Source organism: Condylura cristata, unplaced genomic scaffold (assembly GCF_000260355.1).
Source record: "Condylura cristata isolate star-nosed mole 26May11 unplaced genomic scaffold, ConCri1.0 scaffold00013, whole genome shotgun sequence".
NCBI lineage: Eukaryota > Metazoa > Chordata > Mammalia > Eulipotyphla > Talpidae > Condylura > Condylura cristata.
In genome coordinates, this window is record NW_004567114.1 from 47500934 (window position 1) to 47521095 (window position 20162).

Consider the following 20162-nt stretch of genomic DNA (forward strand, 5'->3'; position numbering starts at 1 on the left):
GATTGTGTGTTGATTCTAGTACTGTGTACAGTTGCCAGATCCATAAAATTATTCATTAAAAATGAGTGAATTTTCAATTGGAAAGACATGGAAACAGCCCTAATGCCCAAAAACGGATGACTGGATTAAAAAGATGTGGTACATACACACAATGGAATATTACTCAGCAACCAAAAAAAAGAAACACATGTCTTTTACAGCAACATGGATGGAGCTAGAAAAGATCATGCTTAGTGAAATAAGCCAGAAAGAAAAGGAAAAATACCGGGTGGTTTCTCTCATAGCAGGAATATAATGGAACAGGCTAGAACATAATGATAATGATGTACAGCTATATACCAGAGACATTTTGTGGGGGTAGAGTGGGGATTGGAATCAAAAATAGTGGGAGGAGGGAAATGCACTGGACTATGGTGATGGCACATGGGTGATTTGGTGATGGGAAACATACAGGGATTGCAACTGAGATGGGAAAATGCACAAAAATATGTAAAAATAAACTAATGTAAAAATTTTTTTTTAAATGAGTGATATTTTTAAAAGTATTTTTAGGTTCTACTATAGCACTAATTTTAAGACTAACAAAATTCTTAAGTTTTTAGCGAGTATAGAGAAATAAACTGATCTTTGAAAAGGGTAGAATTTCAAAATAGAACTAATAAAATGTCTGTGAAATGGTCTCACTGATTTAGAGATCCACTGCATAACCATCCCAACCTATGACTCGCAAGAATCCCACCATCTTTTAATCTGTACACCAGTTATTCTTTTGGGAAAAGGTTTTTCCATGGGGGTTCCCTACAAGCTATATTCTAATTTTTTTAAATTCATTAATCAAACTTTTCTGTTTTCTAAAAATTATAATGTATGAAAAAAATGTGACCATGCTTTCTTCTAATTCCCTTGAGTCATGAGAGTTCTACATAAAAGTTCAAGCTTAATGTCAATGTGAGTAGAGAATTTGTTTTTGGGCCTTTACCTTAATATTTTTGGATAATTCAACTCCTAAGAAATTTTAATACGTATATAACCTGTATTTTATCCACATAGTGACTATTTCTAGGACTCCATTAGGAAGCTTTATTAAAACATTCTATCTTGGCCCTCCCTGGTGGCGCAGCGGGTTAAAGCACAGCGCTGAGAAGCTAAAGCCACTTCCGCATGAGTTCGATTCCTGCCTGCCCCAGAGGAGACCACATGGCGTGGGAGACCTCTCCTGACCCGCCCGCTGCTCCCCTCAGCAGTGTACTTCATGTATCTGCCTGTTCTGCTCCCCACTCTGTCTCTGGTGAAGCCTCTCACCGCCCCTGAGTCTCTGGCCTGTACCCCAGTTGTGCATGAACAAATAAATAAAATTAAAAAAAAAAAAGCAGTAACTCTCTAATAGCTTATCTTGATAAAAAATTAAACTCAGTTCTTATTTTTTGATTTATTTATTTGTGCATACAGAACTGGGGTACAGGTCAGAGGCTCAGGGGCGGCGAGAGGCTTCACCAGAGACAGAGTGGGGAGCAGAACAGGCAGATCGACGAAGTACACTGCTGAGGGGAGCAGCGGGCGGGGTCAGGAGAGGTCTGCCACGCCATGTGGTCACCTCCGGGGCAGGCGGGAATCGAACTCTTGTGGAAGTGGCTTTAGCTCCTTAGTGCTGTGCTTTAACCCGTTGCGCCACCAGGGAGGGCCCTAAACTCAGTTCTTACAAATGAATCAGTTCTATGAATTAAAGTTAATACATGGCAGTAAGAGAAATAGATTTGTTGTTGCAAAGCATTTGATAAACAACAAAGATATTTTTTGTTATATACTTAAAGTTTCTGATAAATATTGAGGAAAATTTTTTAAATATCTATTTATTCATGCATGTAAGAACTCAGATACAGGCCAGAGGGGTGGGGATGAGAGGATTCGCCAGAGACAAAGTGGGAAACAGAGCAGATATATTGACTGAGATACACTGCTGAGGGGAGCAGTGGATAAAACGAGAGGTCTGCTGTGCCATGTGGGTCACCTCCCTGGCCAAGGATCAAACTCATGCTGCAGTGGTTATGGATAGCTTCATAGTGCTGAGAAGCCCTTGTGCCACCAGGGAGGCTCCAGGAATTCTTTTTTATTATGCCCTCAACAGTTTGTATTTGCACCAAGTTAAAGAAATTATTTAGTTTCTGTTGCTGTCCTTTAATATACAATCTTGTATATTAAATGATTAAAGATTAACTTATGAATCTTCCCCAAATCTCAAATGAAGAATAGAAAAGTTAACCACATACTAAGTATAGCTGAGCTTCTTTGAAGTCATGATTATCATTCAGTAGAGCTTTCTTAGCTTTAGATGTACTTTTCAGGGTACATATAAAGATCTTGTGTTTAATCAAATGCCTTACTGTGCTGTACTTAAAATTGTATAAATTACATGGAGCAGCACATTTGTGGAATTAAAATAATGGAAATAAGCATTTAATTTACTTGTTTTTTGCTTTGTTGCTTAGAAAGAGATAATTAGGGTAAAGCCTTCCAATTTTTGAGTCCAGATTATTTATACTTTTTATCAAGTTTAAAAAAGAAAGACTTAATATTAACTGTTTGCTTGGTAATAACAGCATTCTGCCATAATCATCACTATTGTTCAATATGGTATTCATTTATAGTATACAAAATTTAAGTTAACAAAGAACCTGCAATGTGCCAGACACTAAGCGCTGAAAATACTATAGAGCAAAAAAATACAACCCCTGTTGTTTAGAGTTTATGTTCTATGGTTATGTATTTAAAAGTAAACATAATTTCATGGCCGTCTGATAAGCAGTTTAATGAAAGATCCAAAGGTGTAGAGCAGAGATTCCTTCCTGTTCACACTGATTGGGACAGAATTAGACTTATTAGGAAACAGGGTCTAAAATGAAACTGGAAAAATTAGTTAAAATTAACCAGACCTAAAAGGAAAAGATTAGGGCTCCATGCAAAGGATGAACATGTGACCAGAGATACTTCATTGTGATAAGTATGAATATTTTAATTCCTATGGCTAGTTCTTGAAAGTAATAAGGGAACTGTACAATAGTAGGAAAGTTGCAAAAAAAGACTGGAAACCCACATAAGAAGTTTGAGCTAAAGAAGTAATTTAAATGAAAGAATGACATGATTATAGATTTTTTTTTTTTAATTTTTTGCTGCCTTACACAAAATGGGTTGGGAGAAAGAAGGAGGAGTTACAGGAGAGCAAAGAATGGGAACAATCAGGAACCCACTATGAGCTACACTGCAGTTGTGCTGGCACATAGAGCCATAGTAATCCAAGTTTAAAGTAAGTGAAGTTGAGTATCAGTGGGTACCAGATACTGTTACCAGGCCAGTAATGAGAGTAGACATTTTTGTTGTCACTAATGGTATCTGTTAACTGGTTCTGTTCAGTTCTGATCCATAATGGTGTCATGGCACAAGATGACACCTCTAGATACAAGTCTTTTACAATCTTGTGCATTTATTGACCTCTTTACCAGTTTTAACCTACTTTTGGTGTTTTTAGTTTGTGTTTTATTATCTTAGGTAGCATATTGACTATGCTTGTTATAGTGATTTTATGAAATTATATTTGCAGGTTCAGAAAGTGCTTCTCCAGTTCCTTCAGCTCTAGGATCCAGGTCACAAACACCTTCTCCTTCCACCTTGAATATAGATCAAATGGAACAGAAAGATCTACAACTTGATGAGAAGCTCCACCACTCTGTTCTTCAAACTCCAGATGACCTAGGTAATATTTGGAAATTAGACATTTGCCATTTTCTAAGTTTTTTGGCAATTTGTTACTTTAACATCTTTTGTTGCTCTTAAAGATGTTTATACTCTGATTTTTACTTCTTGGTTGTAGTTGATTACAGGGTCAGTTAGCGTAGTGGTTGTATTACTTTTGTGAATCACATTACCACTTATTGAAATGGTGCCATTTTCTCAAGCAGATTTAACATTATTATCCTTAATGCTGTGTTTGAACAACCTTCTGGCTCTTAGGACAAAATTGCAGCAATTTTATTTGCTAATCAAACGTTCAGTAAAATAGTTGATCAAATCAATCAAAATTGTACAACTATGTAAGTTTAACTTACCTTGAAAGCATGCAGTACAAATGAAGACATTTTAAGTGCCAAAATGAGACTAGCAAACCTTAGAAACCACAATTGTTTTTTTTTTAAAATTGTCCCAATAGTATCCTTTAAAGCTACCCATCACCAATGGCAAGCCAAGATTTAAAAAATGAATACACATTGTCACATGTTTTATTTCAGATGGTTTACTCCAGAAGTCTGCTTACTATTATTATGAAAGACTAATTAGTAACTTACTAATGCAGTGAGTTATTGTATGTACATGCAAAGAGAAAAAAATCAGGCATTAGGAGTAAAAGGTGTATGCAATACTAAGAAAGAACTTTTAAATCAAAACATGGAAATATTACTACACAAATAGAAAAAATCTTTACCGACTTTCTAATGACTTCACATTAAGTACAACAATAATGTTTTTAAACTAGAGATATACCTATAATGATATCTATCTTAATCAGCATTTACAAATGAGGAAGTGTAGCCTTAGGAGGTAACTTCTTCAGCATCAGTAATTAATGACAAATCAATATAGAACCCAAGTTTATCTGAGTATAATCTTCATAAAAATTATTATGGAAATTTTAGATTATGTTTCCTGTTTTTATCAGTGATAATTAGCTTTGTAATGCCAAGTCTTATTTGTGAAATGTATAAATGTCTTTGAAAGTTTTAACTGCAAAGAAGCAAGCTCCAGAATCTGCTTTCAGCCTGAAAGTTTATGTTAATTTGATGATGTAAACTGAAGTAGTTTTTAGATGAGAGTATACACTTATAAATACACTTTGTATGTGAAACAGAAATTCTCCACATGATAGCTACATCATTTCCTACAGATAAATCTAGAGAGCACCCTATTAAGTAGTTATTATTTCCATAATAGGAATTATGAACTGGTGAAGTGAGGTTTTGACGTTTCAGGAAAAAGTAAGACTAAAACATTGATCTTTCTTTTACTCACTTTTGTAGGTACTTAATTTGATGCTTATGTTTTTGTGACCAATTCTCTAGAAAGAATAACGTGACACTAATGTATTATTTTTTTCCATAGAAATCAGTGAATTTCCATCTGAATGTTGTAGTGTGATGGCAGGAGGTACTCTCACAGGATGGCATGCAGATGTTGCTACTGTCATGTGGCGAAGAATGCTAGGCATTTTGGGAGATGTCAATGCTATTATGGATCCTGAAATACATGCTCAAGTTTTTGATTACCTCTGTGAACTTTGGCAGAATCTAGCTAAGGTAAAAAGAGAAGATGTAAGAGAAGGAAAGAAAAATAAAGTATACATTAAGTAGTAGAAGAAACCTCAGCTAACATTGTCTCAACACTTCTGACTTTAAACTGGTGAAGTCATTTAAGTAAATATGAGAGCACTTTTCTTAAGTTTGTTGCATTTTATTTTAAAATTACAGATTAGAGATAACCTCGGCATTTCAACTGATAACCTGACATCCCCTTCTCCACCAGTTTTGATTCCTCCACTGAGAATACTTACGCCTTGGCTTTTCAAAGTAAGTTTAGTATATAAAATATTTACTGAAATTTTTAATTTAATTTTTTAAAGGTTTATTTATGCATACATGTGGGGTACAGGCCAGAGGTACGGTGCGGAGCCGGGCGGGGTGGGGGTGGGGGCGAGATGTGAAAGGACTCACCAGAGACAGAGTGGGAAGCAGGCAGGCAGATCGACTAAAGTACGCTGCTGAGGGGAGCAGTGGCCAAAACAGGAGAGGTCTGCTGTGCCATGTGGGTCACCTTCCTGTTTAGAAAATGAAGTCGTGCTACAATGGCTGAGGATAGCTTCATAGTGCTGTGCTTAAACCTTTGCGCCACCAGGGAGAGCCAGAATAGTTAATTTATTAAACAGGTATGTGACTAGTCTTAAATATTTGTTAGCTGCCTTAGCTATTACTTAGAATACTTAGTTTTTAAGTAGTTACACAGAGAGGAGAGTAGGCATACAAAGTTATTGTATGTGAGACATAATTTTTATTAAAAAAAATAGTAAATGTAGGGCCCCAGTCCTGGAAGTGACCCACATGGCATGGCAGACCTCTCCTGACCCACTCGCTGCTCCCTTTGGCAGTGTACGCCATCAGTCTGCCTGTTCTGCTCCCCACTCTGTTGTTAGTGAATCCTCTCACTACCCCTGCACGTCTGGCTTATACCCCAGTTCTGTATACATAAATAAATCTTTAAAAAAAGACCTCATTTTAAAAAAATAATAAATGTAAAAAATTACACCTTAATTTTATTTATGTGAAATTTAAACCTCAAATTTGTGTCCTACTGTACTAAATACTTTCAAAGATCTAATTAATGTAGCTGTTTGATATGTTTGCTATATTGTCCTAATAAAACAGTGTGTGATTATTCCTACTTGCTTGTATGAATTTAATGATAACATAGTTGCAGGAGTTCTGATATTTAATTCATTAGAGAAATTGGGCAAATAGAAATAAGTGAAAATAAATACATTGCTTGCTATATTCAGTTTTTAAATATTTAAAAAATAGTATCTATCTGCATGCTATTAAAACAAAGACGTTTTTATTGTAGGCAACCATGCTGACTGATAAGTATAAACAAGGTAAATTACATGCTTATAAACTTATTTGTAATACGATGAAGAGAAGACAAGATGTTTCTCCAAATAGAGATTTTCTAACACATTTCTACAATATAATGCATTGTGGATTACTTCATATTGATCAGGTGACTATATATACTTTCTAACAATCTGCTTTATAGGTTTATTTTTAATTCCCAATTCCGTTTAGCTCTTGACTTTCAAGATCTAGAATTAAAAATATGTAGTGGTTTATTTATAGGTCTCTTTCATTTTATGACCTCATTTGTTCTTGAAACTTAGTTGAGGAACAACTTATTTTAGTACGGGGGTTAACTTGTTTATTAAGTACATTTTCCTCTAAAGTATAACAACTAGTTCACTTTTTGAAGAGATTAAAGCTGTCTTTTACTTAGGTTCGCAATATCTTCCTTCAGTGTTTTAATGTACTCATCTTAAGCATTTTATAATTGTTATTTGATCGCTGACACTTCAGGTATGTGGATTTGTTCATCTAGTCATGCAGCCATCAGATTTTTGTTCTTTAGTTAGCACATAACATTTTCTGATACCATTGATTGTATTAGCATAGTGACAATATATTGATTTGGCAATTGTATCATTCAGTCACTACAAAAGAGTGACATAAATATGACTCTTACTTCAAAGGTCTTGGTTCTGGCCATAAAAATAAAAAATGTGGAAGGTTGCGAGTCAAAGTAATATAACTATTTTGATGATAATGTAGTTCAGTTTTACTGATCATTTAAAAATCATTAAATTAATATTAAAAGATGATTATATTTCTTTCTGAAAAAATGAGAAACTGTGTACTAATTTAGAATACCTGTAGTATTCTTATATGCATATCTCAAAATGATGCTTTTAATTACTAGAAAGAAAAACCTTTCATTTAAGATAAATCAGTTTGAAAGAAAAACCTTTCACTTAAGATAAATCAGTTTGAATAGTACAATACACTGCATCCTTCTGGTAAGTTCTGAGGAAAAGTGAATGAATAACCAAATAAAGACTATTATCACAAAAATGTTCAAGTCCATATTTCTGAGGCTAAATGCTGTCACCAAAGGATTTAAAAATTTACCTATAAAAAAGGATCTCTGCAATTGACACATATGTCATTCAACTTCAGAAACCAGTTATCACATAGAAGCAAGTCGGTGGCAGGAGGAACTAGTCTACAGATCAGTCTTGAAATACATTGGACCTTATTTTTTAACTCTGAAGCATAAGCCTTACAACTTGCTCTCTAATGTGAAAAAATGTATTAATGTCAAATAGATGCATTTTAGGCTTACATTCTTTTGACAAAAATATAAGACTAACTATGTATTATTTGGAAGAACAAGAAATATCCTCCAATTAGTCAGCCAATGTATAGTAGTTAATTGTTTTATTATTTCATGTTCTCTACTTTTAATGATATTGATTAGCTCCTACCCAAGATTACATTTGTGATATTCTTTTTCCCTTCTTCACTTATTTCTAAGGATATTGTCAATACAATTATCAAGCACTGCTCACCTCAATTTTTTTCACTTGGTTTGCCTGGTGCCACAATGCTTATTATGGATTTTATTGTAGCAGCAGGAAGAGTGGCTTCTTCAGCTTTTCTCAATGTAAGTTTTATTTCTTAGTCTTCATAATATAATAAACTGTACCTGAGCAGTACTGAACTAACAAAGCAACAGAGGAAAGCATTGTTGATAGAATTTAACAAGCTACTGGTCAGGAAAAGTTATAGTCTATATTGTAATTGATAGCTTCTCCTGCACTTAAAAAAAAAATGTAAACAAGTAATTCTCAAGTGTAAAGAAAATACCTAAAATTACTCAAAAAGTACTAACATTAGTTCTTGGATTGATCTAGAAGATATATTTGAAAATTAAAAATAACCAAAAGAATTTAAATTTTGAGAAAATCTAAAGAAACGGGTGGGGGCGGGAGGAAAATAAAGGACTGTTATATGGCAAAAGAGAAGAAATAAATGTGAGGTAACCCAGCTCTGGATTCTCAAATGGTATGCTGAGGTTTTTCGTATGTCTGTAGAGCTGAGACAAGTGGCTACTAATGTAATGGAGTTGGAACATTTCATAAATAGTGGCAGAGTCATGTGAAATAAAGAGAAAGGTGTTTCATCCTACAGAAAGAATGAGTAACCTTTAAAGGATTTTGAGAGAATGATTTGATCAAATTTGCATTTTAGAATGATCACTCTGGAACAAGTATAAATTAGAAATAACTCATATACTGGAGCATAGTAAATTGTATAGTAGACATCCATTTGGAGATAATCCGGAGGGCCATTCATTGCATGTACAAGTAAGGAGCTGAAAAGAAATGTCAGAATTGAAGAGGTAAAGCTGGAAAACTTTAGCTTCTCATTAGTACTAATAGCTATGAAACTGGATACAGTCACCTAGAGAATATGTGCAAATAAGAGAACATCTGATATTTATAACTAGTTAGTGTGGTTTTCTAATTTTCTGAGAATAGTGGTCATGTTTCATTCATCTTGGTATTTCCAGTATCTCACAAGCATCACACTTCTAGAGATTTATAAGTAGAGTATGTAAGTATTTATTTAGCACAAGTTTAAGCTCAATGTGTTAAAACCTTTAATATTCATTAAACTTTTATTTTTCTATAGAGTATTCCTTTGGGTGAAATACAAAGGATAGAGAATAAATGATATAAAGTGTACTCAGGAAACATTTTGTCTGCTGCTGGGGAACTAGGAAGTATACTGACAACTATGGAATATTGGACAACAAATTAGATATCAATAGGAGGAACTCAGCGTAGTGGTGGAAAGAAAGCATCAAGTCTAGAGTCAATCTACCTATGTTCAAAACCCAGATCTTACCATTTATTAGCTATAATTTGCCAAAGTTACTTAATTTCTTCTGTTTCAGTTTTTCACTATAAAATAGAGATAACCTTGCTAATTAGGGTTATTTTCCTTGATTTTTAGAAATTTGGTTGAAGTGACCATGCATTATTACATACAAGTTTCAAGAGTATGTCATTGAAAATCAGCAACTTTATCACTAAAAGGCCTACCTAGTATTTCCCATACAGTTTTTCCTTTGTCCTGTCCCTCCTTTCCCTCCTTTCTTTGGGTAACCTCTAGCTAGTTTTATAGTCCAAAAGTCTATTTTTTCCTTTTGTTTTTGCTTACTGATTTGTTTTTCTTTGTATACCACATATGAGTATATGTATTTCCATTTGGCTTATCCCAATAAGCACAATACCTTTAGGTAAAACTTAGTATAGTGCATTATAATATGAATATATTAAATGAAATTATTTGGTAATTCAGAGAAAGGGGAAAACTTGTTTAGAATATCAAGGGAATTTAGTAGAAAAGATATTTGAATAGATCTTTAAATATTAGTATTTTTATAAGTGAAAATGGAGATAAGAGAAGGTGTTCTGGACAAAGGGAAATAGGCATGAGTAAGCTGTGTTCAAGGAACAATAAATAATCCCATTTTGTTTAGTTAGTTATTCTAATTAGAGAGTGGTTTACAGAAAGATAAAAGCTTTAGATCCTAGCTATCCAGTGTAAATGCCACACTAGAAATATTTGTATGATTTTGGTATTTGTTAAAAGTGCAGAATCTCAGCCACCATCCTAGGCCTAGTGAAATAGAGTAGTAAACATTTTAACTGTATCCCAAATGATTGGTATGAACAATAAAGATTAAAAAACACTGCTTTAGGGGCTCACCCTGGTGGCGCAATGGGCTATTAAACACTGCATTATGAAGCTCTCTGAAACCATTGCAACATGAGTGCAATCGCCAGCCAGGGAGCTGACCTACGTGGCATGGCAGACATCTTCTGACCCACCCGCTGCTATCCTACGCAGTATATTTTTGTTGATCTGCCTATTCTGCTCCACACTCTTTCTGGTGAATCCTCTCATCCAACACACCTCTGGCCTATACCCCAGTTCTGTTAAGCATAAATAAATAAATCTTTAAACAAAAAAAAAGAAAAAACAAAAGCACTGCTTTATACTCTATCTTTGGAACATCATCTTTGCCAGGGATCAGATCATAATGCTATATGAGACAAACAGTTAAATTTTTTGAGAGATATTGATTATTATTTTGGTAATATTAAGTGTACTCATCTAGGAGTAAATTAGCTAGAAGACAAATTAGAGATTTAGGAGTTTTATAAACAAGGTATAAGTCTATTATATAAGGGTACACAGATTATCAATCTCTTGGCTATTGGCCAAACTTGATAAAACTCATAGAAGCATGATACATAAATCAGTGTGGTTTTTAAAATTTTTTTAATACATTTTCTATGAAAACTATACTGTTGGTTGACTAATGATTTCTGATACCTAGTTAGCATGTTTCTTATAACCTTTCTTAAGGTTCTGTAGGAGAATTAAGCGCTAATGTCCTGAGGCATTTTATGTAACTAAACCTCCTGTGCATCTAGGATATTATCAATACTTATGTTGCTTCCTTGAGAACTTAAAAAAAAGTTATGTTTGTTTGTATTCTGTGGTTCAGATGAAGGGTACCAGTTGAGAAAAGCTACATAGGAAACCTAGTCATTGCAGGAATCAAACTTGAGACCCACATCTGGAGTTTCAGGACAGTTTTTCCACTAGATAATAGGTAAATCATATACTTTGTTTTAAAATTTTTATCCAGTATATATCATATTCATTTTTTTAATGTTTCCCTCATTCTCCTTAGCAGATGACAAAGTAATTGATGAGGTTTTACCTTTCTTAATTAGAATCACATTTCAGTTTTGCCCCCATTGTATATACACACCTGAATATTCGTGGTTACCCTCTATATTTTAAAGACAAACTTTTTATCTAGTCTCTTTCACTAAATATTGGTTGTTTCTTTTAAAATAAGTTTTGTTTTCATAGGATAATTTATTTGAAGTTTAGGCAGTGATTGAGTTTAACCTGATTCTTTATGCTTTTACCTTGTGTCTATAAATCTAGTTTTTTTTTTAAATATGGAAACAAGTTTTGTTGAAAATCATAATAGACCACTACTCCTTTGCCTCTATTATAATATTTATTAACATGGGGAAAGTACTTTGGAGGCGAAGGTGTCTTTCTTGAATGGAAGTACTATATTTCTAATCTATATTTCTATTAGATTTGTTTTAGCATTATTGTTAGGTACTACTAAAGATAAAAATCAATTTATAGGTATTAGTAATTAAAACTATATGGATGTTGATGTTTGGTGGGCAAGAGGTCAGAAGAAAAGAAAGAACTGTTCAGTGTTGATGCTTCAGGAATGGCTTGATAAGCTAAGAAGATAAAAGTAACCTTTGTCTGCAGCCAACCATAAATTCTAATTGTGTTTTTAGTAAATGATATAAGCAGTGTTTTTGCCATTGCATAATATCGTGAAAACCAAGTAGACTAGTGCCTGATTTTTAAGATACAGTTAACATTTTCCTAAATTAGTTTACTTATCCTTAGATAATAATATCATTTAGTGATACTGTTCATTGGAGCAATGTTACTATGTGAGCTGTCTTTAAAATGAAAGTGTTCACATTTTTCCTCAAAATAAGAGAAATTTTCTGCTAGTAAGTTATATTCCTATTTATAGTGTCATTAATTATATTAACATTATATTAATATACTAATATTATAGTGTGATTAAGCTGCTCAAGAAAACTATTTGTTTATTGTATTTATTGAAAATAACGGTAAGTAGAAAGGATAGGTGAAAACCTAAATCCTTTTGTGCCCCTTTCCTTTTGAATTTTGTCTTATATTCTCACTTCCCTGGGTAATGTGGTTAGATAATAAAGGTTTTTTCCTGATCATTTAATGAAATCAGTACATTTAAAATATTTTTTAAATCTGGTACATAGGCACCAAGAGTGGAAGCACAAGTTCTTCTGGGATCTTTGGTTTGCTTTCCCAACTTATATTGTGAACTGCCTGCTCTTCATCCCAATATTCCTGATATTGCTTTGTCTCAATTTACAGATGTTAAGGTAAGAAATTAGATGGTAGTTTTTAACATTCAGATATTTTATAACTAGAACATCTATCAATAAGATTTGTATTATTGATATTTGTATTATTTTCCTTTAGAAATCTACACAATTGTTAAAGATTGTTTAAACATAGAAACAAGTTTTGTTGAAAATATTGCTAAAACACAGAGGCTGGAATGCCTTTTAGGAACATGGCCCGTTTATGTGTTTATACTGCTTTGGAACATCTTTTCAGTATTGAAACCCCTGATACATCAATCTCCTAGCATTCATTCATTCACTGAACAGTTACATAAACATCCTATTAGCCAGATACTGTACTACTAATGTAAACTTCTAAGATTGAGACATTCAACTCATATTCTTTTTTTGGTTTCCCAACTTGATGAATTGAAACAATATAATGGAATATCTTGTTTCACTGTAGAAAATTGGAATTGGGATAGAGCTCCCCTGTACCTGAAGTATTAACAAATTTAAATAGGAGTTGGTATAAAATTTAACAGTGACTATACTGTGGGGAGGTGTGACTTAATCATCATCCTTAGTCTTGAGGAGTTAGTAATTTCTTAGCCCAAAGTGGAGGGGACTGGTTATCAGGTCTCAGTTAAGATTAAGGCAGTTAGGGCAGCTCTTCCTGCCTGCTTGTGCCTATACAAGTGTCCTCTCCTCCCCTGTCTCTTCCTAATAAACTTACTCTTCAATAAAAAAGATTAAGGCAGTTAGTGCTTTTGGGCTCAGTAATGACAGTATGAAATAATTCCATCACTAAGTCAAAACCTGTCTCTAGTTGAATGTCCATGTATTACAAATTTCCAAGGGTTTGGTAACCCCAAGAAGTGGTATTTGTTAAAGTAGTTGCCAGATGGTCTCTGTTCTAAACTAATGAGTCCCTGGAATTAGAAAAGAAGAGGAAATAAGGAAAGGAAGAGAGAAGTATGTATGTGACTGCTCAGTAGTCATGCTGATGATTTTAAAAAGTTTGCTTTCTCTGAAAGAAGTTTTCTTACCCACTTTTCATTGACAGTATTGCATATATTTCTATACCATTTGTGTATGTCTTTCAGCATTTATCACACTTGGAACTAATGGTTCAGTGTCTTTACCTTAATTAAATAATTGCCACAAAATCTCATTACAGCTATATTCTTAGTAGTTTAGCATTCTGCTTGGTAAATGGTATAGTCTCAGAAAACAAACAAGTGAATGACACTTGAAACATAAAATTGTGTGAAACAGTGCAAATTTATGATGACAATAAAAGCCATACAAATTGACAGTCAGTATTAAGTTATGTAACAGCTTTAGTTCGTTCTATTTCCAAAAGATTGTGGAAGTCAAGAGTAAGCAGTACTTTACTCAGCCAGCTTTGAGTTTATGAGGAGTTCATTTAGTCTACTATATCAGATCTACATTTCAGAGTTGCCTTTATCTCTGACAGCCATTGTTAAGCAGCAACAGATGATGTAATTTAAAAGTAAAAAGTACTTTGGGTGGTATCTCCGAAACAAAACTTCATTCTAATAATGATGAAAACAAAAATACCTAAGAAAGTGATGATTATTTTTAGCCAGGAAAAAGTGAAGCTTCAAAGGAAAAATTTTATCCCATGGTGGTCATATTTAATTTTCACTGAAATCAGCTCCCATGTACTCTTCAGTTTCTCAGATCTGCGCTTTTTAAAATCCATTTCCTTCTGCCTAAGGCATCATTATACAGACCAGTTTTTCTCTTGCCTTTTCTAACTACCCTCCCAACCCCCCTCCCACACGTGCATGCATAATCCTAGTCTTTGACTTTGATAATTTATCAAAATACTGTTTATGTAGACCTTGTGGTGAAATCTTTCATTACTTTATCAAAGGAAGCTGTTTGCTCACATAGAAACTTTTATACATCATACATCATCTTGTGTTTTAGTTGTTTGTTTACAAATCTGTCTTTTTACCTGGACTGTAAACTTCTTATGTCTTAACCATCTGTTTATTTCCATCACCTAAGACAGGTTCTGTTACATGGAATGGTCTTAGGTTTAAACAATACATATCATCCAGGTACCTAATTGGCAGCCTTTGACTAGATGCTAAGTTTATAAATAAAAGCAATCAAAAGTTTATTTTATTATATTCATTTATTTTTAATTGAAGTAATATTTGGATACCCCTACCAGGTATTTACTACAGTAATACATGGAACCACCAGTATACTCATACTCCACCATAAGGCTTACTACTTTTAAGGAGCTTACATTCTTATCTCTTTTTCTAATAAAATACTTAATTTTTTTTTAATTGAAGTACCATTGCTACAATCGGTATATGATTCAGAGGTACAAGTTTATACCTTTTCAGATGTATATTACTTCACCCACCACCATGGCACCCATAGTCCATAAGTGCTTATTGAATGAATCAATGATTTTTTTTAAAAGAATGGAATATTTATTCTTAATCATTAAATTTGGTGACATTCTCTTTCTCTTTAGCCACTGTCATGTTTGACCCTGTTGATGTCCCTGTCTTTCATAAAACTTTTAAACTTTGACTTGTGTTGCAACAGATATATCTTTATTTACTTCTTGCCTACTGATTATTCTATCTATAACTCCTTAATAGATGAGTTTTCTTTTTTCTGTCTGATTAGTTTAAATGCACTACAGACACTCTGAACAATTGCTTCTTCTTTACTCTTCCCTTGGAATATTTCACCATTTACATAATTTTAACTATATTATTTCAGTACTTATACATGGGCATGCTTACAAATGTCAAAAAAGGATGTTTGCTTTTAAATGACACTTCTGAAAATTTCAAAAGATCTTAATGCCTTTAAGCTATTAAATCTGCTTTATTTACTGAGAGCTTTTATTACTCTTTTAATAAAAAAATACTCTTAATGTATAGATTTGGTTATAAATTATCCATTTGGAGTGCTATAAAACACTAAAGACATATATTTTTCTGTTGATGGGGAGGGGGTAAAGAGGTGAAGCTTAGGGAGAGATAGGAGCTTATAAACAACACTTATTTCTCACACATCTGGAGACTGATCAAGATCAAGGCTCGCACATAGTCACATTTTGCTGAGGGCCCTCTTCCTGGTTCATAGCTGGCAATTTCTCAGTGTGTCTCCACAGGATGGAAGGGGCTAGAAAGTCTCTTTATAAAGCATCTTTTTCATAAGAGCTTCAATCCCATACTTAAAGGCTTTGCCCTCATGAACTAGACACCACCCAATACCAGTTATCTTTGGGGATTAGGATTTCAACATATGAATTTAAGGGAGACATATTCAGATTATAGTATTTTATATAAATAGTTTTATGAATAATATTGGACTCTATAAAAATTTATAGTTATGTGCATGAGGATAAAGGTGGGCTAATTCTGTTTTACTTTTGTATCCTCAGAACATGGCACAGTGCCTGAACCTGTAGTGACTTTAATAGATATGTGTTAAATGAGTGAAATCTTTTCATTGCTACTAACTACTCCTCCCTTACTTTAGGAACTTATAATCAAAACTGTATTAAGTTCTGCAAGAGATGAGCCCTCTGGTCCTGCACGGTAGGTCATTTTTTCTTAAGACTTAACTATTCTGTGTTTAGAATCATTTTAGATATTGATTGAATTATTTAGCACTTCAGGTTGTTTCACATACAGAATCTATTATGAATTACAGATGTAAATTAGTTAAACATTAAATGGTTGCATTTTTTCATTATTCAAAAGTTAACCTTCCTTTACTAAAAAGTTAAAATGTACTCACTTTTTATATTACATTCATCATCTGGATCAAAAATGGAATCTTTTTTGGAGTTCTTACTGGTGGTGTGAGGGGTTAAAGAGCAGGACTCTAAGGCTGTCCACAGCCACTGCAGCAGAGTTCAATCCCCACCCTGGATCTGACCCACATAGTGCAGCAGACCTCCCCTGTCTCCCCTGCTGCTCCCCTTAGAAGTGTATTTTGGTTGATCCACCTGTTCTATTCCCTGCTCTGTCCTTAGTAAATCCTCTCACCCCTCCATACCTCTGGCTGTATCCCAGTTCTTATATGAGTAAATAAATAAATCTTTAAAAAATAAATAAAATGGTATCTTTTCATTTTAAATACATTTTGCTTTCCCTTCAGATTGTATATTCACTATCCTCTATCATAGGCAATCTCTTAAAATGTAGTAGTATTACCAATGAGTGTTAAATTGACTTTAAGTAAAATATAGTAGAAAGTCATACCTATATATGTTAATGTTTGTAAATGTTTGATCCATATATTTTTAAATAATTTAAGACTTTATGATGCTTTTCTGTTTTAAATGTCTTACTAAGAAGTGAAACTGGCGTTTTTGTTTTATAAAACCTTTTCCAAAAGGTTGAGATTTAAATTAGCAAATTTCAGCAGCATACTACATAGCTTCTTTTTCTCAAAATAGTTAAATTTGTATTTAATGATATTAATATATTTCTTGAAGTTTATTCAACAGTAATGTGTCACTACTCCTGCAGTCCATATCTGCAAATCTTGGCAAGCTAACATTTGTTAAGCCCTTTCTATGTACTGTGCACTCACCATTTTAAATAGTGTATGATCTTATTTTTTTCTAGAAAATAGGTTATAATTTTTATCCCACTTTTTATTGACAGAAGCCCCTCATCCAGAAAAGGTATAGTCATGATTGAAACCTTGACCTTTGGCTTCAAAATCTTATGAGATAACTATGTAATAATTGGTAGAATCAGATTTGAGCTCAGAGCTTAGTTCTAGATCTTCTGTTTACCTTCCTTTTTAAAATAACATTAATTCTCAAGTAACAGAGTAATGAAACCTAAAACATAACTGCCCAGAAGTAGACTTGGAAATGTTTAACAAGACAGTTTGTATTGGAGATATAGGAATATTCCAGGAGATAAACTATGTATATCTAAACTTGTTTTTTTATGCCTTTTAGGAATATAAATTCTTAAAACATAAACCCCAAAATCTGACAGGAGCAAACTTGAGCCATACTAGGAATATTCACACAGACACACACACACACACACACACACACACACACACACACCTTTACCTTCTACTACAAAATAAACTGTTGCATATTTGTAGTTATAGTCTGTGCCTTAGCTACCTGCATCCCCGGAGGGCTTTGCTTCACCTTAAAATTTACTGTTTTAGGTTACAGCTCTTTTAATTGGTAACACTGAAACTTGGTTATTCAGATCTGTAAGTATTATCTAAGGTTTATGGGTTGACAACACTAAGGAAGAAGTAGAGCAGTAGACTTTATTTAAAAGACTTTGTGATAGCTTTAATAGTAAACATTTAGTAGCATTGACTCTATAGTCAACTGAAAGAAAGGACCTCATAACCCCTGGTACATATTTACATTGGTTGGCTCTGGAATTTAGCTTTATATTAAATGTAAGCAGATCAGTATCAGAACATGGCCAGTATACCACAATACAAGAAATTCACTTTTTTTTTTTTTTTAAGATTTATTTATTTGTGCATACAGTACTGGGGTACAGGCCAGAGGCCCAGGGGCGGGGAGAGGCCTCACCAGAGACAGAATGGGGAGCAGAACAGGCAGATCGACGAAGTACACAGCTGAGGGGAGCAGTGGGCAGGTCAGGAGAGGTCTGCCACGCCATGTGGGTCTCTTCCGGGGCAGGCGGTAATCGAACTTAAGCAGAAGTGGCTTTAGAGTCTCAGTGCTGCGCTTTAACTCGCTGCACCACCAGGGAGGGCCAAAGTTCACTTTTTTTTAATACTTAGAGAGAGCCATTGTATGTTTCATCAGGTTATGCTTGAGTACATTAATAGAATTTATACTGATTCAAGATGAAATTTAGTTGAAGTATGTGGGTAGGGAATTTTTGCAAGGCATTAGGGTCAAGAATACAAATTGTTCAAGTTTGGTTTCAGTTGAGTCCCTTTATAAAGTATATAAATTTTTTTTTTTTAAAGATTTATTTATTTGTGCATACAGAACTGGGGTACAGGACAGAGGCTCAGGGGCGGTGAGAGGCTTCACCAGAGACAGAGTAGGGAACAGAACAGGCAGATTGACGAAGTACACTGCTGAGGGGAGCAGCGGGCGGGTCAGGAGAGGTCTGCCACGCCATGTGGTCACCTCCGGGGTAGGCAGGAATCGAACTCATGAGGAAGCGGCTTTAGATTCTCAGTGCTGTGCTTTAACCCGCTGCGCCACCAGGGAGGGCCCTAAAGTATATAAATTTTATTTGTATTCCTCACTTGTTTAAAAATAGTATAACTAAAGTTTAAAAGATATGAAAATAATATTTGACATATCAGAAACTTATGTTTTGTTTACTTAGTGGTTATCAATAAAATGCTCCTTCCTTTGTGAACTCAGGTTACATAATAGATATTTTGTGACCATATCAATTTATTAATAACAGGTTATTATAAAAGCCCTGTGTTACATCCATCTGTGATCTTGATGTTATAAATTATGATGGAAAATTAGGCTTAAAGAGTTTAAGAGCAGAGGGATATACTTTTTTCCTACCTTTTCCTAAGAAGAGCTAATGTGTAGAGCAACAGATTAAATTACTTAAACAGTGCTTACTTATTCTGTGTTGATTGTTGAAGGTGTTTTTTAAAAAATATTCACTAATTAAAAATATATATATATATTCACTTATTTATGTAAACAAGAAGTGGAGTACAGGCCATAGATGGGGGCCATGAGAGGATTCACTAGAGACAGAATGGGAACAGACAGGCAGATATCCTGAAGCACACTGCTGAGGGGAACAATGGGCAGGTCAGGAGAGGTTTGTCATGTGGATCACCTTCCAGGCCAGGAATCAAACTTACGCTGCAGAAGTTGCTTATAGCTTCATAGTGCTATGCTTTAACCTGCTGTACCAGAGGAGGGTTCTGTTGAGGGTGTTTTAATTATATTGGTGCTTTGTTTCATTTGAAGATTCATCTACTTTTGTTTGTATTAATTTTGGTTGCTTTTTGTACAGATGTGTAGCACTTTGCAGTTTAGGGATTTGGATTTGTGAAGAATTGGTCCATGAATCTCATCATCCGCAAATTAAGGAAGCTCTGAATGTAATTTGTGTTTCATTAAAGGTAAAGAAAGCTATTTAGTGAATTTCATTAAAATAGTACAGAATGTATGATTTTACTTCAAATGTTAACTATATCTTGTGCCCTTATACAATAAAGCATTAAATAAATGTGGGTTTTTTTCATTATTTATTTCTTTTCCTACTCTTGAATTTAGGATAGCTTAATGATGAACTTTTTTATGTATTTGGTTTTGTCTCTAGGATACTTATTGATGACTCCTAAAAAAGAAAACATACATGTAGGATTGTTTATAATATTTTTGTGACTTTTCTATATTTCCTGAATTCTTGAATTTTTTAGCCTTTGGCTTTACCATTTAGGTTAAATGCCTTCTTAGTGACCAGAATAAGATTTC

The 20162-nt window shown here is 33.9% G+C and overlaps 1 protein-coding gene across 8 annotated transcripts in view; it reads left to right on the forward strand.

Annotated features, from left to right (window-relative positions):
• Positions 1-20162, forward strand: part of RALGAPA1 (Ral GTPase activating protein, alpha subunit 1 (catalytic)) — a 207467-nt gene that overhangs the window by 94559 nt on the left and 92746 nt on the right. For all 8 annotated transcript variants that reach the window (XM_012724483.1, XM_012724485.1, XM_012724488.1 and 5 more), the window contains 8 exons: positions 3596-3748; positions 5149-5342; positions 5514-5612; positions 6661-6816; positions 8182-8310; positions 12575-12700; positions 16211-16269; positions 19699-19807. In XM_012724483.1, the coding sequence (XP_012579937.1) occupies positions 3596-3748; positions 5149-5342; positions 5514-5612; positions 6661-6816; positions 8182-8310; positions 12575-12700; positions 16211-16269; positions 19699-19807 (1025 nt within the window). The remainder of the gene's footprint in view (positions 1-3595; positions 3749-5148; positions 5343-5513; positions 5613-6660; positions 6817-8181; positions 8311-12574; positions 12701-16210; positions 16270-19698; positions 19808-20162) is intronic.